The sequence below is a fragment of the Rhodamnia argentea genome, chromosome 8, assembly GCF_020921035.1.
Source record: "Rhodamnia argentea isolate NSW1041297 chromosome 8, ASM2092103v1, whole genome shotgun sequence".
Classification (NCBI taxonomy): domain Eukaryota; kingdom Viridiplantae; phylum Streptophyta; class Magnoliopsida; order Myrtales; family Myrtaceae; genus Rhodamnia; species Rhodamnia argentea.
The window spans coordinates 17,892,697-17,917,804 of NC_063157.1; the positions used below are offsets into that span (position 1 = coordinate 17,892,697).

Genomic DNA, 25,108 nt, shown 5'->3' on the forward strand with positions numbered 1-25,108 from the left:
GCGAGGGGTAGGGCTAGGCCCCCCTCCCCCCGCACTCGGCAGTCCAACTGCCGAGTGAGTGGAGGGGCCCACTCGCCTTCTCACTCGGCAGTTGAACTACCAAGCGAGAGGGCCCCCCTTGCTTGGCATTTTATCCGCCGAGCGATGCCCAAATTTGTAAATATTTTTTAAAAAAAATAATTTTGTAAATGTTTTTTTTTTTAAATTAATTTGGGAAAAAAACCCGACATTTGCCCCCCAAAACAAATTCAAGAGCGACGTACAATGAGATATTACTTCACTCTATGATACTAGAAACTTATATTAATTATAAGATTTTAGGGGATCATTGCAACTTTCCTAGAAGGTTAAGCAGTTAGATAAATGGGTGCCTTAATAGTTAAATAGTCTAACATTCTCCCTCACGCGTAGATGAATATGTAATTAGGGAGGTAAATAGGATTTGAATTCAGAACCTCTTGTTTTGATATCGTATGAGATATAAATATTAGATGAAGGCATGACTGAATATCCAAATAGTCTAATACTAATCTCATGCGAGCATATAGTCATTGATGTGGGCGCGGCTTCTGACAATCAAGTTTTTGAATGGTTCAATTGGTAAACTTCCCACAAACAAGCTCGGGGATAGAATTTTTCTTTTTTTTGGGTGACCCGGGGAACCCCCGCACGGCCGACAGCCCGGGGGTAAACCCCGGGGGCAACACATGCTAGCCACCACACACATGCCACTGGGTAAGTCATCTCGCGACGCTTGGGATTCGAACACTCGACCTTTTGCAAGAGGAAGAGTGCGCGCTCTAGCGACGCCACCCGGATGGGTGGTAGCTCGGGGATAGAATTAGCACGCTATTATTATGTTTTTTTTTTGTTGTCAAAATGCTATTATTATGTTGACCAATGATTTTTCGTTCAAAATAAGTCACTAGGTTCGCCATATTGATTGAAAGCTCGTTCAACGTCCTATCTCTAAGCTTCATAGGTTACGGCTACCATGCGACTAGCGGCTCGAGCTAGACTCGAGATGATGGCACCACGGCGGGGAGAGAGAGAGAGAGCGTCGCCCGAACTAGACTCTAGATGATGGCACAACGGCGGGGAGAGAGAGAGAGAGAGAGAGAGAGAGAGAGAGAGAGCGTCCCGACCTAATTTTCCCCGGCGGGGTTGGAAAAGGAAACGAGGTTCGGGGATATTGTCAAAAAGGCAAGCCGAATGGCCGATCAATTTACACGCGGGTTCTCCTAAGCCCATACCTCGGGTGACATTGGATTTCATTTTAAAGCTTTTTAACAACCTAAATAATTAACTAAGACTCGCCACTATCTATTCGGGGTCAACTATAAAGCCATCAAGAAGCATAATGTCATCTCAATTCTTACGCAACTAGAGATTCTAACATCGGGGTTTTGTATCTAATTAGCGCACTTTCGGTACCTATCTAGTTGTTTGTTTCCCTAAATGATTATGCATTCTTGATAACAATTAAATCTTAGAAGCATTACCAATACTAGGTGATCATACAAATGTTTTTGTGATTTTTTTTATCAAGATTCTAGTATAATCTTAACCTAATTCTAGGAAAGTTAGTGTCGCAACCTATTTTTCTCTGGCGTGGTTAGGAAAGGGAATAGATTTAGGGGTATTGCCAAAAAGTCGGGCTGAATGGCTGATCAAATTTGGCGCGGGCTCTCCCAAGCCCATTCCTCCTATGACATTGGATTTCTTTTTAAACTTTCAACATCCTAAATAATTAGCTAGGAGTCACCATTAGCCATTCGGAGTCGGCTAGAAACCCATCGAGACGCCGGATGTCATTTCGATTCCTACGTGGCCAGAGATTCTAAGATTCGGGGACTTGTTTACTCTAATTGTCCAAATAACGCATTTTCCGTACCTAACTAGTCGGTTGTATGCCTAAATGATCATGCATTCTTGATAACAATTAAATTCTAGAAGCGTCACCAATACTAGGTGATCATGCAAATGTTTTTGTGATTTTTTTTATCAAGATTCTAGTCTAATCCTAACCTAATTCTAGGAAAGTCAATGTCGCAGGGAATAGGTTTAGGCATATTGCCAAAAGGGCGGGCCGAATGGCCGATTAATTTAGGTGCGCGCTCTCCCAAGCCCATACCTCATGTGACATTGGATCTCATTTTAAAATTTTTTAACAACCCAAATAATTAACTAGAAGTCGCTACTAGCCATTTGGGGTCGGCTATAAACCCATTGAGACACGAGATGTTATCTCGATTCCTACGCAATCAAAGATTCTAATATCGGGGGACTCGTTTACCCTAATTGTATAATTAGCGCTTTTTGGTGCCTCTAGTCAATTGTTTACCTAAATGATTCTTGATAGCAATTAAATCCTAAAAGCGTCACCAATACTAGGTGATCATGCAAATGTTTTTGTGATCTTTTATCAAAGTCCTAGTCTAATCGTAACCTAATTCTAGGAAAGCAAATAACACTTAATTTATTGAAAGCTAGTATGATAGTTAAACACTTAAATATTGAAAAGATATAATTAAGTGCTAGAAATGAAAACTCGCAACCCGTTGGATATTTAGTTACAATGCTATATTAAAACCCGAGACATGATCGGATGTGCATAAGTAGGATCGGATTGAACATCGATCTATCACCACTGATCCTCACATCGGTATATCAATTTCATACATTCACTCATATAATCGAGTAATCATGCATTTAATCAAGTCAAATGATCAGTAATGTTCACCAAGTCAAGAATCGAATCACCTCGGAATTGGCTTTTGATTATGTAGAAGCCACCTTTAATTGACTAGGGGTTCAATTTGAAAAAGGTTGACTACACTTACCCCTCACTTGCGCGCACAAGGTAGTAGGCTAGTATTGTCAACCTCTAATTAATTTCTAATCACCTTTCTAAACTACCCGTCGAGATATGCGTTGAATTTTCGCTTAGCATCTACTCTTGAAGGAGTTGGGACTATAGCAATGTGCTTATATCTCCGGCCAGAACAAGTCGTCTCAACTTTTTGTTCTAGCTGTGGTATAAGTGCTAAAGGAGGAAACTCTACATGGGAGAACATATGTATAGCAAGGGTTTTAGCTATATCTGGTTCAATTTTTTGAGTTCAACATTTGGCATTGGCTCAATAGGGGAATAGGCTTCTCCGGGTTTGAGTGGTTCTGGTTTACAAGAGGAATTTTTCTTAATCCACTTGTAAACAAATTTATAGTAAGGGGAAATGGGTTGCTATTTCGGGGGATCATCAAGCTTATGATTAGGTGGTGGTGAAGGAGTTGGAGTAAGGTTTGATTCTGCATAGGATACCGTGAACTGGTACCTTCCACCATCTTCACCAAGAGGACTTATGGAGGAGTCTCCATCTATGTATCATTGGTAAAAAGAATCTCGAGCGTTCTTCTTCTTTCTTTTGGCCGAAGGACGATCATCCTTTTCAGCTAAATAAGTGGTGCAAAGGGTGCACTAGCAACCCAAATCCCAGAATGAGTGTCCTGTAACTGGGTCTTTGAAGTGATAAATAGGGTTACCACTCATGTCAAACTAATGGATAGGAGGTCCCATTTTAGGCTTGTGGTCAAGTCTACCCCTCTTATCTTCTTGATAGTCTTATACAGGTTAGACCATAAGAAGAGTGGAGAAGATAGAACTAAATGCTTTTGTTTTTTGCTCTGTGCGGTCAAATTGAATAACCACACTATCATCCTTCTTCTTGGTAAATTTTGGCTTAGTAGACTGGATTGGATGAACATCCTTGTGGAGCTTTTCATAGTTGGTTGTCCAGGTTTTTGGGAGGAGCTTAAGTAACTCTTCCTTGGAAATTTGTCTAGGAACATAAACACGGGACGTCGTATGGTTATTGTGTAACGGCCTGGGCCCCACACGCTTCTGCTACGCCACTTTGCAAGATATTGTCCACTTTGGACACACGGTTTTTACGGTTTTGTTCCTCCAAGCGTCGCCCATACAACGCTCGGAAAAGGCCTCTTGCAATTCTAAGGGGCACCCCAAGGCTTATAAGGCCTTCTCAAGACCTCCTCCTAGGCAATGTGGGACTAGGGAGTAGTTGTGACAAACTTCCCCCCTCAAAGGCATAGCGACCCCCCTGTGCCCTCTAGCACCAGCAAGAGCCCGCCGTGGCCCCACACGCTGTCGAAGGTCGGTTTCGATACCAACCGTAACGGCCTGGGCCCTACGCGCTTCCGTTGTACCATTTTGCAAGATATTGTCCTTTTTGGACACACAGTCTTCACGGTTTTGTTCCTCCGAGCGTCGCCCATACAATGCTCGGAAAAGGCCTCTTGCAAGTCTAAGGGGCACCCTAAGGCTTATAAGACCTTCCCAAGACCTCCTCTTAGGCAATGTGGGACTAGGGAGGAGTTGTGACATATTGTCTAACGAGATCATTAAGGCTTCTTCTGTTGTTGGGAGAGGAAGATCTATGACATAGTTTTGAACTCGATACACCATCTAATATTGTAAGGTAGCAATAATAGAATTTGCCCCCTGAGGAGCTCAATCAATTTGGAGTTGGATTTTTAAGGCGGAAAGAAGTTGAGGGTCGGAAAGTGCCACATTGAAATTTGGAAAAAGAGTAACAAATATTGTTCGAGCATTTAAGGTTGTCTGGATTATCCCAATACAAGCATGTTGGTAGTCAAGAAACCTCGTATCTAGAAGAACCATACAAGCAACAATAGGGTGGCCTTTTCGACCTTGGAATGATAAAGCAAGTTTGATTACACCGTAGTGCAAATGAGTGTATTATTGCTGAATCCATTGTCAAAGGAATTAGGAGGAATTTAGAGAGTAATAAATAGCTCTTGCTGAGTAGCAAGGATAGGGTGCTAGTCAAATATGGTGGATTATACAAATTCTTTCACCTCTTTTCGGGTGTGATGGATTAATTGTCTAATAGAACGGATAGGAGAGAAGGAAGATGTGTGCTTGGCAAAAGCAGCATATGGATTTACAAGAGGAAGTGTAGTAGGAGATATTTTTTTCAGCTTCATTGAGGTCGATACCTCATAAAGCCAATCAATCTTAGATGAATCGAGTCGACAAAGGGAAGTGGATGGAGTTAAAGTAAGCGGTACGTCCTTAACAACATGAGAGTTTTTAGGGTTTTTTTGTGTCGGTCATGAGATCAAATGCCTTCTCTGTTTGGAAAGGACATGTCAACTAAGATAGAATTATAGTCTTAGATTGACCTAGATGCAATGGCTCGATACCATAAGAGGGTCATAGAATAGAAACACAATGCTCAAAGTAGGTATGCTATCCCATACCGGAAAGGTTACCTCAAGCCATAACTAGAAAGCGCCTTTTAGCTTTTGAGCATTATGAAACTATCCTATAAAACTTTCATACTTTCGGATTTTCCGATCCACAAGATTTACAAAGTGGCGGGTAAAGAGCATACTTATAACCAAGCATCATATCAAGCTGACAATACCATTCTAGCTAGAAGAAAACACCACTCTAGGGAGAAGAGGAGAAAGATTTAGAAAGCCATAGGGATATAAAAAAACATACTTATATTTAGAGGAAGGCTCATTTTCCCCAAACCATTACAACACATTGTCTTATATAGGAAAACACAAGAAGTTCTCAAAACTCGTGAATTACAATAGGATAATAGACACGACAGTGAACGGTAAAAAGTGAACAATGAATAGTGATAGTGAACAGTATCCTGTTCGCCATTATTTACTACAATGTCACTATCGGTTGCTTTTTCAAACAATAGAAACACTATTTGCTACGGTGAAAACATTATGCATCACGTACACCTGTTACGTCTACAAATCTACAATACACTTTTTGAGCTTTCGCTATCTGATGAGGTTAGATCTTTAGCATTGCACTCATGGAAAAAAATATTCCTTCAATGCTCTTTTGATTTCTCGAGCAGCTAAAACTTTTTCAAAGTTATCTTCGATCACACTAACCTTTCTTTTTCTTCTTGGACTAGAGGTATTGGATTTTCTTCTCAGATCATCTGCAAAGCATTGGGTTCTCTTCTTGGCATCCGGAGTTGAGGCCACTGGAGAAGTCTGTGTTTTCTAGAACATCACATGGTGGCACATTATACGGAGGCACATCAATTAGTTTGTCGAGGGAAACCAAAATCCTACAGGTCTTGAGAAAGAAGGTCACCCCAAGGGTTTGCTTGCTTTGATTATTGAGGATGACTTGCATTGAACTCCACAAGAGCTTGCCGGATACCGTCTACGGTAGGTTCATGGGCCTTGGAGTAATCTCCTGGTGCTTTTTCATCATAAGCACTTGGCCGGATCTTTTTGAAATTACATGGTTCTTTTCGTAGAGCATCTTCGTATGGCTATGTATTCTCTATCAAGGTTTACGAGTACTACAAACATAAGACTTGTAGATTGTAGCGAAAGAAACAGAAGGACCAAGGTATTCCAACTCATGGGTTTGAGGAGGATGAAACCTATGAGTAGGGCGGATATATCTCTATGTTCCGTGGAAAATTACAGGTGGTTTGGACGATCCTTAGGATAACCATACTTTATCCATAGGTTATTATTAATCTACATTTCAAATCGAACTCGCCAATAGCATATGGCCACTACCACCTGAAGCATTTCGCCATATGCTTGAAGTAGGAGTCTTCATGCCCTTCTTCATATAGGTTGATATATCTCAAAATTATTGTAGTAGGGAATTCAATTGCAATAGTGAAATTGTGAAATATATACAAGAAAAGCCATTTGAGTTACTTCGGGGGAATGCAACTAGGCTGATGGTGAACACATGATCGAATGGATAATCAAGTATCATCCCAAATGGTTTGCGATTAAGCCCATCATACTTGTCCCGAAGATCTTGAGTTGGAATTCCCACATCATTTCTCTACATCTAGGGTAAAATTTTTCTTGTTGGTGGAGATATGGGATTTCTAGAGGCATGCTCATATCCTATCCTGAGGAATTTGAACTAGAATAGGAGCCATGAAACATAAAGACGAATATTATGGCCAAATCTTCTTTAGGCCCAGAGAGAAGATTAGCAATAAAATTTTATCTCTCTTTTGACATGCTCGGTCTCAAAGGAATACTTTGAGAACCATTCTAGCCATCGCAATAGCTGCAGATGTGGAACCATCTTTTGCTTAAACTCCATCATTTGAGGGAAGGATGCTATGTCCATTTCTACAAGAAAATGATGACCGATAAGATGGAATTCAAACTTTTTTATCCCATACTTAACAACCAAGATTTCCTTGAATGTAGAATGGTATTGCATCTCGGCTTGGGAGAATCTTCCACTTTTGAGTCCACAAATCCTCCTCTTTCCATCTTCTTCTTCCAAACGGATTGCTGCTCAATATTTATCATTGGCATTTATTTGGAGAATTCCTTTCCCGTCGGAAGGAATTTGCAAAGGAGGCAAATTCTGTAGCTTTTCTTTCAAAGACTTGATGGCTTCTGTTTGGGCTTTCCCCCACGATGGAGGGTACTTTTTCAACATATTTTGTAACGGGTGGAAAAGCTTAGAAATATTGGGGACAAAGTCCCAAAGACAATTTACTATGCCAAGGAATTGCTAGACTTGCTTGCAAGAAAGATCTTCATTTGGAAACTTGAATACTTCCTTAACAACATGATTGCCTGGTTGGAATGCTCCATTTCTTAGGTGCATCCCCAAGAATTCCACTTCTCTTTGGGCTATAAACATCTTTCTTTACGAAAGCATGATACCATCTTGCTTGACAAGATTGTCGAACTAGGCTAGAAACTTATAATGAGATTCCTTATTAGGACCGAATAAAAGGATATCGTCAATGTAAATTTGGCAACTAGCATTAATTGACTAAAAAAATCTTGCACATTGCCTTCTGAAAGGGAGAAGGTGCTGTCTTTAACCAAAAGGGAGTACCTTCCACTTGTAATGTTTATTAGTAAATGACAAAAATGCCCTTTGGTCGGCAAGGTAAGACCTTCTTTGAGATTGATAGAACCACTTCAAACCTTTATTTGAGAAAATAAGGGCATTTTAAGCCCTTATTTGGAATTTTCCCGCTACATGATATATTGTCCAATGCTTCACTTGGCATGCCACTTCAACAGAAGTAACGGGGTCTCCCTAGAATTTAATGTCGTTTCTATTATTAAGATGATAGTTTAAGTGACCATTGGATGAAAAATAACCATTTTTAAATAAATGGTAGAGACATATTTTTCCCTCTTCCCTTTGCTAGCCAATCTTGAACTCGGGCGAGGGCCACCTTTACCCTTGCCGAGCCGACAAGCCAAGGCAAGGCGAGGGCCGCCCTCACCCGAGGCTGGCGGCTGTGTTGGCTATTGACGAGGTGCGATGATGTCCGGGTGATGGAAGAGGAAAAAAGAAGAAAAGAAAAGAAAAGAAAATTTTAAAAGAATACATTTAGAATTATTTTGACTAAAATACTCCTTTTCCGATTGTCGGAATAGTCACATGTCCGTTGCCCATTCAAAAGTCCTTAATTGAGACGATTTGGCCATTTCATGCCCTAATTTGAGACGATTTGGTCACTTCATACCCTTATTTGAAATAAGATTCACTTTGGCCCTTTAATTGAAAAAATGAGAGCACTTTGAGTTTGTATTCGACAATTTTCCCTATTTGCAACTTAGTGAATGATCAATTATTATCGAAATAAATTGAGGTGAGGGATTCTTCGAATAAAGTTAGAATACCATACGATAATCTAAAAGTAGATAAAAAGGTCGGGCTTCTCTCGCATATTATTATTTGTGTTTTTACTAGATGTAATTCTCGTTTCATGAGTCTGACGAAACTTGTGGGGTTTTTTTTTTCCAATTTAATTTTTTTTAAATATTTACGAAATTATTTTTAAAAAAAAATATTTACAAGTTTGGGCCTCTCTCGGCAGCCCAACCGCAGAGCGAGGCTGGGCTTTTTTTTTTTTTAATTTCATTTTTGTAAGTGTTTTAGTTATTTATACTTATAATATAATTTTTAGTTTATTCCATATTTTTTTAACATGTTTATATTTATTTTATTTATAATTTTTTTCTTGTGAAGCTTATATTTATAACATAATTAGCAATAATTAATGTAAAAATTTATTAATATCTATAATTAATAAATAATGTTGTAATTATGTAATTAATTTAAAGTGTTCATAAATATAAAATTAGTAAGATATATGAAAAAAATGTGATTTTCATGATACATTCATCTATTGGAATGACAGAAATCCAATCGGAAGGCGAAACGGTGATGTGTCAAGAATCGGCGGATCGGGTCGACGACATTGGATCGGGCACAAATTTGGTCACTTGAAGCGAAACGGCGTCCTAATCAATATTCACTACCGTTGGCAATGAGGAACGATGGATTTTTACGATTCGAGATCGTCTAGATGGGTTTTTCTATTTTTTTTAGTATTTTCGGGATTTATTAAAGAGAAAAATCTCAAAATTCAATAATAATCATCGTCCTAAAAAATGTTATAATAACACATTTTATAGGGTGTTAATCCTAAACCTAGCCCTAGTAGGATTTTAAATATCAAAATCCAAAATTACAAACATTTCTCTTTAATAAATCCTGAAAATACTAAAAAAATAGGAAAACCCATCTAGACGATCTCGAATCACAAAAATCCATCATTCATCCCCGCCAACGGCGATGAATATTGATTAGGACGCCGTTTCGTTTCAACCGACCAAATTTGAGTCCGATCCGATATCGTCGACCCGATCCGCCGGTTCTTGACAAATCACCATTTCACCTTCCGATTGGATTTTTGCTTGTCCAATAGATGAATAAATCATGACAATATTTTTTTTTTCATATATCTTACCAATTTTATTTTATGAATATTTTAAATTAATTACATAATTACAACATTATTTATTAATTATAGATCTTAATAAATTTTTACATTAATTATTGCTAATTATATTATAAAGATAAGCTTCACAAGAAAAAATTATAAATAAACTAAATATAAACATGTTAAAAAATATGAAATAAACTAAATATTATATTATAAGTACAAATAATTAAAACACTTAAAAAATTAAAATTAAAACAAAATAAAAAGCCTAACACCGCTTCGGTAGCTGGTGGGTGGGCCTTGGCAGCCCAACTGCCGACCAAGCCTTGCTTAGCGGTTGGGCTGCTGAGCGGGCTTCGCTCGGCAATCCAATTGCCAAGCGAGACCCAAACTTGTAAATATATATTTTTAAATAATTTCGTAAATATTTTTTTAAAAAAATTAAATTGAAAAAAAACCCAAACTTGTGCCGCACTAGGCCGTTTGGCTAGGAGACAACCGCAAGAACTATGCCTTTGTGAAAGCTTCTCTATTAAGAGTGAGGCACGAATCTTCATGACGAGCCACTGGAACTGGAACTAACACTGGCTCCTCCCCCTCCTTTGACCGACGTATACCAGTTAACCTCTTTAGTCTCTTACGCACCGCTAATAAAGCAGCCGCAAAAAAAAAAAAAAAAAAAAAAGGAGTTATGTCATAACAGCAGCAAGTGCAAAAAGTGAAGCTGAAACTCTGATTCTGTCTAAGGTACGAAAGAAGCTCCTCTCTCTCTCTCTCTCTCTGTATAGATACTATAGATGCCCAGAAACGCTGCGATAAAATCTTAGGTGTTCTTCATGCTTTCATCATTCTGCTTGCGCGGTCATGAAATCTCTCAGTTTCAGGTGCGTACACGCTTCGCTTGTGACCATGACGAGCAGTGATTTCTTCTTGTCAGATCTGAGGGTCAGGTGGATTCTCCGGCTCATGAGCCGAGGGTTTCTACGTCCTGGGTCGTGCTGGATCTAGAAATTTCTCAAGATTTAGGGCATCGACGCAAGAAAGAAAAAACAAGAAACACCCATGTCTCCAATGTCCGATTCCAGCAGCATGGACGCACAGCTGGGTTTTGTGCCGTAGTGGGTAAGGAGGAATAAATTAGGGGGATAAGGTTGTCTTTTTTTTTTTTTTTTTTTGGATTTTCATCAGTTGGTTTTTTTTTTTTTTGGGTTTCTCGCATGTCCATCTTTCACGCACATAGCAGCAAATTAAAGGGAAGAAAAGGGAGGAAGCTGTGTACTGATATAATCCCTCTTATCTGTCTTCGGAGATCCTTTTTTTGGGTTTGGTCTATTGGTAGTTTATCATTGTCTGACTCATCAGCGACCATAAGTGGGGCTTAGTGACGGTTTATTTGCCTCTTCTGGCGATTGAATACGGATGGCGAATCGGTGGTGGGCCGGGAATGTGGCGATGAGGGGCGGAGATCCGCCGCCGTTCCAGCTGAGTAACGCGGACGAGGACCGCAGAGGCGGCTTGAGCCGGGGCATACCTCCGATTAGAGAACAAGACTTCATGGACAACGCCAGTAACGCGAATGCCACGCCCACCAACAGTAGCGGCACTAGCAAGACTAATCCAAACCCTAGCGAGGCCGACTCTCAGGATGACGACAGCCGCGACAACGATGGAGCTGGCGACGACCCAGGAGGCTCCATCCACGAGACCCCTGAGCCCCGCAGCGGCAGCAGCAGTGGCGGCAGAAGCGGGCGAAGACCCAGAGGCCGGCCTCCCGGGTCAAAGAACAAGCCTAAACCCCTATTGTGGTCACCAAAGAGAGCCCTAACTCACTGCGTAGCCACATACTTGAAATCAGCAGCGGGAGTGACATCACGGAGAGCATCGCGAACTTCGCGCAGCGGAGACATAGAGGGGTTTCTGTGCTCAGCGGGAGCGGAATAGTGAATAATGTCACTCTTAGGCAGCCCACTGCACCCGGAGGAGTGATCGCGCTTCAAGGAAGATTCGAGATCTTGTCCCTGAATGGTGCGTTCTTGCCCGCCCCATCGCCGCCGGGGCCACCGGACTGACGGTCTATTTGTCGGGTGGGCAGGGGCAGGTAGTTGGGGGCACAGCTGTGGGCCCGCTGGTCGCGTCGGGGCCGGTAATGGTTGTCGCAGCCACTTTTAGTAACGCAACGTATGAGCAGCTGCCAGTGGAGGATGAGGCGGAGGAGGCGAATGCGGCAGTGGGGGAGGGTGGCGAGGCAATGCAATTGCAGCCGACATCGGCCGGATTGAGTCATCCTGGAAACAGTGGTAACCATAATCCTGGATCTCAGTCTTCTCAGGGATTAGCAAATCAACATCACGCTTCGTCTTCCATGCCGATGTTCAATTTGCCTCCTAATTTGATGCCCAACGGACAAGTGCCTCATGATATGTTCTGGGCCGCTCCTCGTCCCCCGCCTTCTTACTGAGTGTCATTTAGAGAGAGAGAGAGAGAGAGAGAGGAGAGAGCGAGATGGTGATGAGGTAGCTTAGGTTCATTTTCTTTGTTTACTTGTAATTTCTGCCTGTTGTTTGAAGATGGTCAACAGATCTTCAAGGGAAATTGTCAAGGAAAGGCAGGACACACCCTTTGCTTATATTACTTGCAACTGCGTTTTCCTAGTGCATGTAATTTGTGCGTTGCCTTATTCTTCTTCCTCTCTGATCCATATTGGTTTTCTTTTAGAGAGAGAGAGAGAGTCTTATGTTCAAATTAGTTTCAGGAAACGAAGTTGGATCAGGCTCAGAGATGACGAAATGGCTCTCAAGTCCCAACCACGAGCAAGTAATCTCTGCAAAACTTCTAGGCTGCCTCTCCGTAGGTATGTCTTCTTGGCTTCCTTGCACTTCGTGATTAGCTTGTGGCTCCGGTGCTTACCGAGCGTTTCAGTTCTTTCCGACTGAGAGAGAGAGAGGAATAGTTTTGGTTCATGTGTATCTCGCCCGAGCATGTCACTTCGTTCCTGTCGAGGGTAGGGATTTGCAACCGCAACTTGGGTTCTGCATGGCCTACACTTGCCGGGCCTTTTAGGGTATAATGCAGTACGGGGCGTGAAGGCTGATCACTGGGTTGACAGATCTCACTGACATCTGTCGTCAGAAAGCTTCTTTATCTGTCTAATCTTTGTTCATTTGTCATCTCTAAATAGGACCTTGATCAATCTACTGTGACGAGAACAATCTACTATATGACCTTCATGGGTGGAAAATCATCACATAACACGTTATTAGCCAGAATAGCACCATATTTATATATTTTAGTAGATGTACTTTTTAGGGTGATGCATCCTTTGTGAAAGTGAAATCCGTCAAATGAAGTGAAAGCACGAGTGTCCTTTCAACTGAGGAATGTTATTCCAAAGAACCATTTATGGAATGACTTTCTTTAGTAAGCACCATAGAGTTTGAAGAAATTGAGGTAGTTTCTTCCTAAATACATTAGCGGCCTCACTTTGGGTAATTACTTAGCACATACTACATATAGCATTGCCTTATATACATGATTCGTTTCACCATCGGTGAAACCGTTACTCCCGATTAATCGTGTGCTCGAGTCAAGATAAAATTTTGACCATCATCCGATGCAATAATTTCCCGCATGTTTTAGCTATCGGATAAGGCAATTTTATTGCTATTGTCCCACTGATATTGCGTTGTGTTTTCTTACATGTTGATCAATTATATAAATCGTGAGAAATTTAGTTTCTTCGCGCGCGCGCGCGTGTAAGAACTTTAGCTCTTAATCTAGGTCACACCCTTGTTGTTAAGTAGTTCATGAACCATGATTTCTCACGCATTTTCACCACTTTATAATTAAGGATCTAGAATTTGACTTAAAGACCATGCTTTAACCTCCTTGGGGCTTCTCAATTATGTGTTTTTGTTTTGCATATAGAGGCTGCAACACTGCTTCCGAAAATCTTGTAGCTTATGTGAACAGAGTGACACACACTTTCTTTTAGCATGAAAAAGGTAGATTCAATTGGGTCTACATTCCATTTTATTGGGTACTACGGCAATATTCTCGTACTCATGTCATATCTTTTGGATAGTAGAAAAGATTTGGTACTCAATTGGCTCACGTATTCCATTTATCTCAATGGAAAGTTCTCCAACTAATTGAAACCCTTCAACGATATCACCATCCATTAAAAAAGAAAGACTAAGAGAAAGTGAGCATGTTATGTGGTGTTCTACATCTGTGTCAAGTAATTAAAATCTTTTCCTTTTTTCCTTTTTCCTTTTCTGAAGTTATATGGTCAGATGATTGTGTATCAGCGCTCCTCATTGTCATATTTCTCTTGCGATTTTGTATTAATGTATCAAACAGTTTAAGTTGCGTGATGTGCGTGAACGACATTGCATCCTTAGGTTACTAGAGTGGTTGGGAGAGAAGTAAACTAATGTTGGTGATTTGTGACATCAATTTGTGGTCGGAGCTGTCCATGTGCAAATTGCAGTTGCATGGACAAGTTCCTTTCTGGTAGTTAGATGTGTGTTGACAAAACTAAGGACAAGTGTGTGGATTATTCTTATCTTGGAGAAAAGATGTGTTTTTTTGATCAAATGGAGAAAAGATGTGTTGATTGGTAGATTTGTTATGTATGTGGGTGGTTGGTAGGAATTTATCATCCGAATTGACTTTTGAGTGCAATTTGTTCAGGAATTCCCACCAAACGTCGGATTGGGTTTCACTATCAGGTGTGTTAATGAACGACTCTGCTTCTCAAGTGGAGATGAACTGGTTATTCTGTGTTTTGTTCATTGTTCGTACAGGATAATTAGTATGCGACACGCTCTCATGTATGATGGACGATTAGAAAGGTTCAAACTAGGTTTGATTTGGGGCAAAATTGTCTAAACAAATCCTAAATTTTTTGTAGGACGATCAACTCAATTATAGAATTTTCAATTTGGCCAATTTAGGTATGAACCTTTTGATGATTTATCAATATTATCGTTTACTCCTAAATTTGGTTGGAAACCACCGATGCGGATATCAGCTTTCTTACGTGGCATGATTAGCATTAAGGTAGACGATTTTTTGCAATTTTTACAAAAGTTCTCTGTTTTTTTTTTTATTTTGTTTCCCTATTTACATCTTGGACAATTATCCCTTGATTTTTTGGTATATCAAATCGATCCTCGTCAATGGCCATTTGAACTCGATCGTTTTCTCGAAACACAAATTTATATTTGCACACTTGCACGCACCCTATGCCTCCACCTTCTCAATTAAGGAAGGTTTCTGACTTCTTTTCTAATCTGCTAAGATACAGGGCAATGTTCAAATTGATTGCATGAAATTGCAAGACATAGAACTGTTTTTGTCCATCTCTGGTGGTTGAGTTGAGTCAACATTGGGAATAGCTGGTTACATATTGTTGTCGCCTTGTAATTTTGTACCTAATAGAGTATTGGAATTATATTAGGCAGCAGCTCAACAAAATGGTAATAGAGGATGTGACATGTTGTCGATCATTATGGAGAGGATCCATGTCTTTTCCCGATGAAAATCAGGACTTGTCAATTCTAGTTTAAAGCCCCGTTAATGGGACCGGTCGACCATCCGAATGGTTGTTTCTATCACTATTGTTGTTAAACAATTAGTTGCCAATCCAAATTGGCAGATGGAATGATAGCCGCAAATCGAACCGCTGAATCAATTATTCTCTGAGAGACGCCTCAAATCTTGTTGCGAAAGAGTCGTTTGCTACTAGTTGTGCATGAACACCCTTTGTATCTGGAAAACACGACCTCGAGTTAATATCTTAAACTTTAAGAGAATATGCCATCATTGAGCGATTCAATGTCGGATTCATTTGCCTCGATTTTGTTGATTATTTTTGTGATGGCTAGGGTACGGACCATGTGTTTTTCCTGATTCCTTTCTAGACAGTGCGAGTAAGATTAAATTCAAATTCATTCAAGATGACCCAAAGGAGCCTAGCCTCATGTTTGGAAATGTCGTGGGTGGAGAGTCAGCTTGGGGACGAAGGTGCGTATAATGAAAAAAGTCCTGCAAAATATTGGTAGCACAACCTCGAAACTTGGTGGCGAGACCTTGAATTGTGGATTGTTAAGCAACCTCACATTACGACCGCGCGACCTCCAATGCAATTGCGGAGAGAGAGAGAGAGAGAGAGAGAGAGAGAGAGAGGATGGAGGCGCATGACAAGAGAAATGGTGTTGATTAGAGAGAAAATGGAGATGCGGCTTCTTCTTTGGTGGGGGTTGCAGGTAGGGGTGACTAGTGGGCATGGCCCGAGTGGGTAGGGTTCATACCTAGACCATGAAACCAATCTTTTCATAACCAGTTCTCAATTTTTGGAACCGAAAACCGACCATGTTTATTCTAGAACCTGTTTTGGAACCGATCATGTTTTTCGATCCGATTCTAGGGTCTACCCAAGAACCCGTTTTCCTTTCGTTTCTTTTTCTGATTTCATTTTTTCCATCAAAATAATATGAGTATCGATGAAATAATCTAAAGTAAAAGGTGAATAATAAACCTCATTATCCCCCAAAAGCAACAATCTCTAACATGAGCAATAAAAATGACAATTCATAAAAAACTACAAGTGTTTTTTTTTGTGCAAAAAATTTAAAATTGAGAAAATGATTGGTTATAATTGATGTTTAACTATTTTCGTGGGCGATTGAAATATTTTTATTTTATTTATTTTCGTTAGAGATGCAATGTATCATTTATTTTCACGGGTGGTGAAAATATTTTGGCTTCATTCATTTTAGTAAGCGATATAAGCTATCATTTTATGAATTTCTTTTCAAATTTTAAAGTTTTCAATATTTCCCCTAATATAACGGCCTTTCTTGTTCCTTTTGACCAATTTGAATGGAATGTTATGCCTGTCGGATTAAAGAATGCTCCTTCTGAGTTTCAAAGGATTATGAATGATATCTTTAATCCTTATTCTGATTATATCATTGTTTACATCGATGATGTTTTGATATTCTCTTCTGACATTGATTCCCATTTTAAACATGTTAATCAATTTTTGAAAATTACCAAACAAAGTGGATAAGCTTTATCTCCAACAAAGATTTTGTTATTCCAGACAAAGATTAGATTTCTTGGACATTATATTGAACGGGGTACCATCATACCTATTGAATGTTCTATTCAATTTTCTGACAAACCTATTGAACGTTATATATGAGTAGGATCATTTGCGTCTTTTAATGTTTTAATTATGGTACGGCCTGTGGACAAAACCAACATGACTATAAACTTTATCACTGAAGTTGGAAAGTTTTTGGACCAAAAATAAAGTTGGAAAGTTTTCAAAATCCCAAAAAGAAAAGGAAAAAGAAAAGCAGGGGAGTATCAGAACGGCTCCCCTCAGCACTGGAGCCACCAAAACGGGGAACTTTAAAGGTAAACATAGACGGATCTTACCCCCGAAGGAACAAATGAAGGTGCTATAGCTGGCTTGAAATTGCAAATGAGGGAGTCTTTTGCAATTCAGATCGAAGCATCAGCTCTCCTGGAAACACCTGCAAGTACGGACTGGATGAGTGAGAAAGTACAATTCGTACAAAATAGGCCCGGTTCCGTTTTAAAGCTCTTCTCTGATCTCACTCCGAGCCCATTTCAACCGTGAAGCCGACCAAATTAGCGGACTGGGTCGCTAATGTCTGAAGACGAAATTTTCTTCCTTCAAGTTGGGTTTCTCACCCCTTCAATTCTTTTGGGCTCTTTTCTCTCCCGAAGCTTGGGAAATTTTCTTAAAAAGTCAATGAACCTTTTCTTTCTTTTTTTTTACAGATTCAATCCTAAATCTTTTATAATTGCGCTAATTTAGTCCATCTGAAGAATTTTGGCCTATCGGCGACTTAATATTTTAATAAATTTTTTAAATTTTTATTTTTTTTTCTTCCATTTCCCCTTCCCCCTTACCTGTTCTACCTCTAGCCGATTGTTGGACCTCGATGATCGGCTAGGCTCTCGCGGGTCTCACCTTTGCTGGGCGAGGATGACCTCGCCATATTTAGATTAGCGAGGCTCGACCTTGCCATCGTTGGGCGAGGTTGGCAAGAACCTTGACAAACAACGGTGAGGTCAAGTCTCGCCATGACCGGACGAGGCTCGGCTTTGCCTCGCCCGGCCACTGCGAGGCCTGCAAGAGCCTCCCCGGTCATCTTCTAGCTGGTTGCGTAGGTCAAGCATAGGTAAGGGGAAGGGGAAGGGGAAGGGGAAGGGGAAAGGAAAAGGGAAGAAAAAGAAAATAAAAAATTAAAGAATTCAAAAAATAAAAAAAATTAAAAAAAATCGTAATTTTTTTTTTAAATGAGGTTGCTTGTGAGTCAAAATTTGTCGGAAGGAATGAATTGACACAATTGCAAAAAGTTTAGAATTGAATTGGCAAAAAAAAAAAAAGTTTAGGATTAAACTGACACAATTGTAATAGATTTAGAATTTTTTTTTGATAATTTTCCCTCTGAAGCTTCTATTGTGTATGCTCAAACTTAAGCTTTTTCAACAAATCGTATCTTTATGACAAAAAAAAAAAAATTTTGGAAAGTTTGAAAAAATATTGCGAAGAATAAGTAGGATCAATTGTGCAAAGCGGTACTTCCCTTTCCTTGATCTCTCCAAGCAGGACTACCTAATTTTGTTTTGTTTTGTTTTTTTTTTTTGTTGTTGGGCCAAGCAGGACTACATACGACACGAAGTTTTGTGGCATTCTGCAAACCTAAACGAGTTAGATTTCCTTCAAGGGGAAAACGTATTACGACCATGATAGTAAGATGTTTTCTCCGAAATAAATCATGATAGATTAGTTAACTAGGTAAAAAAAAAAAAACCATATGCATGAATGATCAAGAGCGATAGAGATTGGTTTTTGAGAATTGAGAGCAAGAGATCGAGAGACATAGAGATAGATTTTTCTGGGTCTTGGCCATATGCACAATTGTAACGCCTAAATTTAACCATTCATAGTGGTTTGCCCACAGTTTCATGTAGACCTCCATGTCGGGCTGGTTGATTCTTGAATAGGTTGGTTCCAATTCAAGAACTTAGAACCTACTCTATCAAAAAGCCGATTCACAATTTTTGAAATCAAGAGCTGCATCAACGAACTCCAAAAATTGTCTGGAGCCGAACCGGCTTGTATTAAATTCGACTCAGGATTTGGCCTACCCCTTTTTTTTTGCTTTCTGTTTCATTTTTTCGTTCAATTACTCTACTTAGAATCTTCTAGGTCAAAATTTTACAATCCTGTTCGGTGAATCGAGCTTAAATTAATGGAAGACCCAAGTACCTCACGAAATCTAAACTTGAAACCCACTCCAAGAAATCACTTGAAATGCCGAAAGTATAAATCTCTGTTTTCTGTGGATTTAGTTCAAGTCCAAACGTTTTATAGAGCTTTCTACCAAATATGTTCATGATTTTCTTCAGAGCCCCATTACTTCCATGGTAAGTAGCAGATATCATTAGCAAAATATAAATATGTTAAGTTGATTTTAGAAGACATTGGGTGATATGGAAGCTTACCTTTGTCAGCATTTTTGTTTATCATCTAGATATCATAACTGTATAAGAATGCTCAACCTCATTATTTTTTTAGCAAAAGTTTTCAATTAAGAGACTTGAAGGTTTGATTTTGAACTGTTATACAACCAATTAAGCTGTCACCGAACCGATTTGAACTTGACTGTCTTACATAAGAACCGAACAGGTATCGGTATAAATTGGCTTGGAACTAGTCGAGTAAAGGTAATCCAGTTGGGTTTCCGGGTTGAACCGAACATGCTGCTTGCCCTTTCCTTAAGGTAGTCGGGTCTCTACGACCATGCTCCTTGATTAGAACCACAAAAAAAAAAAAAAAAAAAAAAAGAAGAAGAAGAGGAAAGAAGGTTCTAACTCCTATTCCATAAGATGCCACATAAATTTAGATGATGCCCATTTTTGTGTTGCTAATGGGCCTGAGCCAATAAGGCTGAAGAAAAATGTCAAAGAGTACCAACGATCAGCCATCACACTCATTTCTATGCTGCAAAATTTATGGAATATCTCTTATTATCCCAAGAATGATAAGACGGGAAAATCGTATAAAACTCGCAAGAAGATTTTTTGTCGCACGGGACAAAAACCCTTCTCCCCGCTTCTCTTTCCTTTTGCCTTTGTAGATCTTCGGGTAAAAAATCGCAACACTAATTGCCGACTTTGACAAGCAGAGGCCCAGACACAAACAAAGCCCGAAGACACCAGGGATCACACGACGAAAGTGAGAGTTTGTTTCATAGGTTGTGTGGCAATTAATGGCCGCGAGACTTCAGGGGAAGAGATAAGGTGCTTGAACTCCAGCCTCAAGTGCTGCATAGGGGCTCTCTAATTCTGCCACGTGCGATCCCCAGGCGATCAGCATTGAGTGGCCGTCAGGGAGTTTCAGATGCCCCGTCGATTGCTGGACACACACCCGATCTTTGCTAACTATAAGTTATCCGCTCTGCTCACTTGACTCCCCCACTCAAAGCTTTGCTCTTCAGTTCCGCTGCTGAGTGGTTCTCTGCTTCCCGGAAAAGCTCAGGGAAAGCCGTCCGATTGTACCCGGAGATGGCCGCCGCCGTACCCACCGTCGGAACTGTCAACGGCGCTCCGGTAATGTGTCTCTGTCTCTCTCTCTCTCCGGCGAGTTTGGTTTGGTACTCTTCGCGTACGCATCACTTGTAGAGATAGAAATTAGCAGTACAAGATCGTCACGTGCGATCTATAGTTTCTATTTTTGCCCGAGGCATTTCTTCTGTTCTTTTGTCCACGATTTGGCAAAGAATTCCGACTTAAGGAATGGAAGTCCCCCTTTCCTCGTGCGCAGAGGTAGACCCTAGACGCATGCATCGAGATTTCCTAGGTCGTGTGCTTCTGTTCGTTGAGAAATATGCATTTGAAATATTATGCAACCCTGTTTTTTTAGCATTGGTCGCGTTGTTTTTATAGTTCTCCTTTTCGGAACTCAGTTGTTAGGCGCTCGTCGATTAGTTTCACTTTTCTGTGACGACCCGATTCATATCCTTTGATAAGCTGAACCTTTCACTCATTAACTTAGGATACCAGCCCTTGATCTTTGCGCGACATCTTCAGCTTCCATTATGCCAGAAGCCGGAGCTCCAACGAAGCATGCCTTCGTCGTACTTTGATCCTATTTCTAATGACTTGATCGGAACGCACATAGGTCATGAAAATCACCTTGGAGATTATAATGTTGAAATTCAAGAGTACGACTGTAATCAAAACAGTGGGAACTCTTTCTTCCTAACTTAATTAATCAGCTATGCCAATCTTATTTTCAATATTGATAGTGGGAAAGAGACCTCTAGTTCCTTAATCGATCATAGGCATCTCTCATGTTGACATTCGTGGATGGGTTGACGAGAAGTTTGGTACATTCATGTTCTGATGAGCGGATACCAATGCAGCTCAACCTAAATGGCTCGAACACCGGAGCATCGGCTCCCAGCTCGGCCTTCTTCGGAAGCAGCTTGAAGAAGATGACTCAAAAGCTCCCCAAGGCCGCCTCGCCCTCTGGTGGCTTGAGAGCGTGTGCGACGACCGGCGACGAGGAGAAGCAGACCGAAAAGGACAAGTGGAGAGGGCTCGCATACGACACCTCAGACGACCAGCAGGACATCACCCGCGGGAAGGGCATGGTCGACTCCCTCTTCCAAGCTCCTATGGACAGTGGCACCCACTATGCCGTCATGAGCTCCTACGACTACGTCAGCACCGGGCTCCGCCAGTAAGGGGGAGAAAAAAAAAGAGACATTCCTATTGATAATATTCTCCTTTTCTTTTGGCGGAAACTTTCCCTTGAAATGGTTCCGCTATCGCTAAGCTTCATTAGATTTTCGTTCTCGATATCTCGTCAAGTGGTGCAACTAATAATCTTTCATAAACTTTTGAATGAAGGTATGACTTTGATAACACCATGGAGGGATTCTACATCGCACCGGCCTTCATGGACAAGCTTGTTGTTCACATCACAAAGAACTTCATGACACTCCCTAACATCAAGGTCTGCTTCAAGTGATGTAGTTCATCCTTTTCTGTCGGTAGATTTCTGACTAGGAATTTAATGAAACATGAGTAAGATGTCCCGTTTCTGTACAGATTCCACTAATCCTCGGCATTTGGGGAGGCAAAGGTCAGGGAAAATCTTTCCAATGTGAGCTTGTCTTTGCCAAGATGGGAATCAAGTAAGTCTCCCATGTATACTCTTGCAAAAAGCGTTTCTTGCTCTCTTAATTGGCTTTTATGTTCAAGAAACAAGAATCTGAACTCTTTCCCTTAAGATTGTCACTTCAAAATGGAATCAGGATGATTCCGAGTTACCCCTTGATGTATCATTTTCAGATCTGGGAGATTATAAAACTGAAATTATTGCTGGTCGCCCAACTGAAAATAATTCGATTCTATCCTGTTTGGTTTGCATTTTAGCCCCATCATGATGAGTGCCGGAGAATTGGAAAGCGGCAATGCCGGCGAGCCAGCGAAGCTGATCCGACAGAGGTACCGTGAAGCCGCCGACATCATCAAGAAAGGCAAGATGTGCTGCCTCTTCATCAATGATCTCGACGCCGGTGCCGGGCGTATGGGCGGGACCACCCAATACACGGTCAACAACCAGATGGTCAACGCCACCCTCATGAACATCGCCGACAACCCTACCAACGTCCAGCTCCCCGGGATGTACAACAAGGAGGAGAACCCGCGGGTCCCGATCATTGTCACGGGGAATGACTTCTCCACGCTGTACGCGCCGCTCATCCGCGACGGGCGTATGGAGAAGTTCTACTGGGCCCCGACCCGTGAGGACCGCATCGGGGTGTGCAAGGGGATCTTCAGGACTGACAATGTGGTTGGTGAGGATGTTGTGAAGCTTGTCGATGCTTTCCCCGGACAATCCATTGGTAAGTGTCCTCAAGCTCTTTTCACCTAAAAATCGAATGAGAGACACGTTCTGAGAATTGAAATTGTTGCAGTTTTCTGTCATAGGACATCTGTGTTCCAATGTAATAAAAAAGGTCGATCGTTATTATAGTCAAATTAACTACGAGATTGTACGAAAATGGCAGATTTCTTCGGGGCCCTGAGGGCTAGAGTGTACGATGACGAGGTGAGGAAGTGGATATCGGGCGTCGGGGTGGAGACCATCGGGAAGAAGCTGGTGAACTCGAAGGAAGGGCCTCCGACGTTCGATCAGCCGAAGATGACCCTCGAGAAGCTGCTGGAGTACGGCAACATGCTTGTCCAGGAGCAAGAGAACGTCAAGAGAGTCCAGTTGGCCGACAAGTACTTGAGCGAGGCCGCTCTCGGAGATGCCAACCAAGACTCCATCAATCGGGGCAGTTTCTACGGTCAGTCCAGACTTTCCTTCCATTTTTACCTCTGTAGAGACATGTTTATTTCTGTGCACGCCCTGTAGATTTGGATATGCAAAAAGCATCTTTTTTGTTAATTCGCCTTCATTCATCCTTCATTTTACTGATAATACCATACTATTACCATATTGAAAACAAACTATTTTTCTGATTAGTGTTATATTGTTCCGGATTGTTCTTGATCAGGCAAAGCAGCCCAACAAATAAATGTACCCGTGCCTGAAGGATGCACCGACCCGAATGCGGAGAACTTTGACCCGACAGCGAGGAGTGATGATGGGAGCTGCCTATACACGTTTTAGAGAGAGAGAGAGAGAGAGATTTGAGTTAATCATGATTAAGGTTGTGAGATCAATGATCGAATAATCTGATACTTTTACGCATTCCTGCGTGTTAAGATCATGTTGATGTGCCCTATGAGTTTGTGTCGTGTAATCTCAATGTGTACAAAATCTGAATCGTGAAGTGCTGTTCTCTCACTGCTTGCTGTCGTGAGTTCTGCGAGGAGACTAGGATGTCCCTTCTTACAAATAGAGCTGAAAAATACGATACGGCGAGTGAACGCGATTTTTGTTTCGTCAATTGCCGGGAAACTTTGAGCAATCTGACCTTTTTAACGAGGGACCGCTACCGTGCTTGGACCCGACATGCGTTTTCAATTGGGCCAACTTCAACAAGTTCACTGTAATGAATTAGCCCAATTCATATGGGCCGAGCATATACAAGCAGGAACAAGCGGTAACCATTTCAAATGAGGGTTTTACTTATTGATAACATCGCAATCGCAAGTCCTATGCAACAGGGTGAATGGGTATGTTAGGTTGGGTCATAAATGGTCCAATTCAAATTGGCCTATTAACCTATTTATGACCAATTTATTGTAATGCAATTTTTTCAACTCATACACAACTTAACCCATATTATCAAAACATGTCCATATTTAATTCAATTTAGCAAAATTAATAAATTATTAAACAAATTATATTGCTAAAATATTAGGAGTGAGTAAGATGGATCGATTGGACTGAGAACCACTCGGACTGGAACGGACCAATGTGTTTGGTTCATTAGAGTATTCCGGTTTCTCATGGTGGAACTTGTGTTTGGGCGGTCCGATTCCCGGTTCTAAGGGGAATAGGATCAATGAACCACCAACTCGGACCGACAAAATAATGCCATGGTAATTCTTTTGTCCTCTTGACTCTGTTGCTTCATCCAACAATAAGCACATATTCTTAGACTATCATAGTTATAAATGATCACTTGAGACGGCATATTGGATTCGTGTACACATGAACTCTTGTCTTTTTTTGCGACTTCTCTTTACTATAGATTCTCGGGCTTTACTTTCTGATGCGTAGAGTTTCTTTAGCTGATTTGCTGCCTTGTTATGGTATGATTGAATTCTACTATTGTGTATTAGTCATTGAATCTCTGTTGGATAAGAGAAGACCTCTAATGGAAGTATGTCACCACGTAAGTATTAAATTGAAAATGAACTAGCTGCCCAAGCGGGCAATCGAAGTCTAATTATTCTAGTTGGTGAATGTCCAAGCATATTTTTCGAACCACAATGAGCATGTGAGCTTTATCGATCATGTCTAACTTGACTACAAATATTGGTGATACCTGAAATTTTCGCTCAAAAATTGTCTTCTGCGTTTTAGAAAATTAGAGAGTAAATTTCTTGTTACGTTGACACATTTGATTCCAAAGCACTTACACGTTTTATTTTAATTTTACCAATTTCATTAGACCGCTCGGGAATCGGATCAGACCGGTCCTTGGTTTAAAAAATTGAGAACTGGGACCACGGGTCCAATCCACGGTTCTTGAGAAAATTAG

At 40.8% G+C, this 25,108-nt stretch overlaps 1 protein-coding gene, 1 long non-coding RNA gene and 1 pseudogene across 2 annotated transcripts; all 3 read left to right on the forward strand.

Moving 5' to 3' along the window:
* Nucleotides 1-1,097: 1,097 nt before the first annotated feature.
* LOC125316233 lies at nt 1,098-23,681 on the forward strand. The gene is made up of 2 exons (XR_007199538.1): nt 1,098-1,137; nt 23,566-23,681. It is a non-coding gene; the product is annotated as an uncharacterized LOC125316233 (long non-coding RNA).
* On the forward strand, nt 10,581-12,488 carry LOC115726858 (annotated as a pseudogene).
* On the forward strand, nt 20,328-23,681 carry LOC115726859 (ribulose bisphosphate carboxylase/oxygenase activase 2, chloroplastic-like). The gene is made up of 7 exons (XM_030656926.2): nt 20,328-20,486; nt 21,302-21,621; nt 21,792-21,897; nt 21,993-22,078; nt 22,320-22,792; nt 22,958-23,239; nt 23,450-23,681. Exons 1-7 carry the CDS (start codon nt 20,442-20,444, stop codon nt 23,563-23,565), a joined length of 1,428 nt encoding a protein of 475 aa, XP_030512786.1. The 5' UTR covers nt 20,328-20,441; the 3' UTR covers nt 23,566-23,681.
* Nucleotides 23,682-25,108: the final 1,427 nt, after the last annotated feature.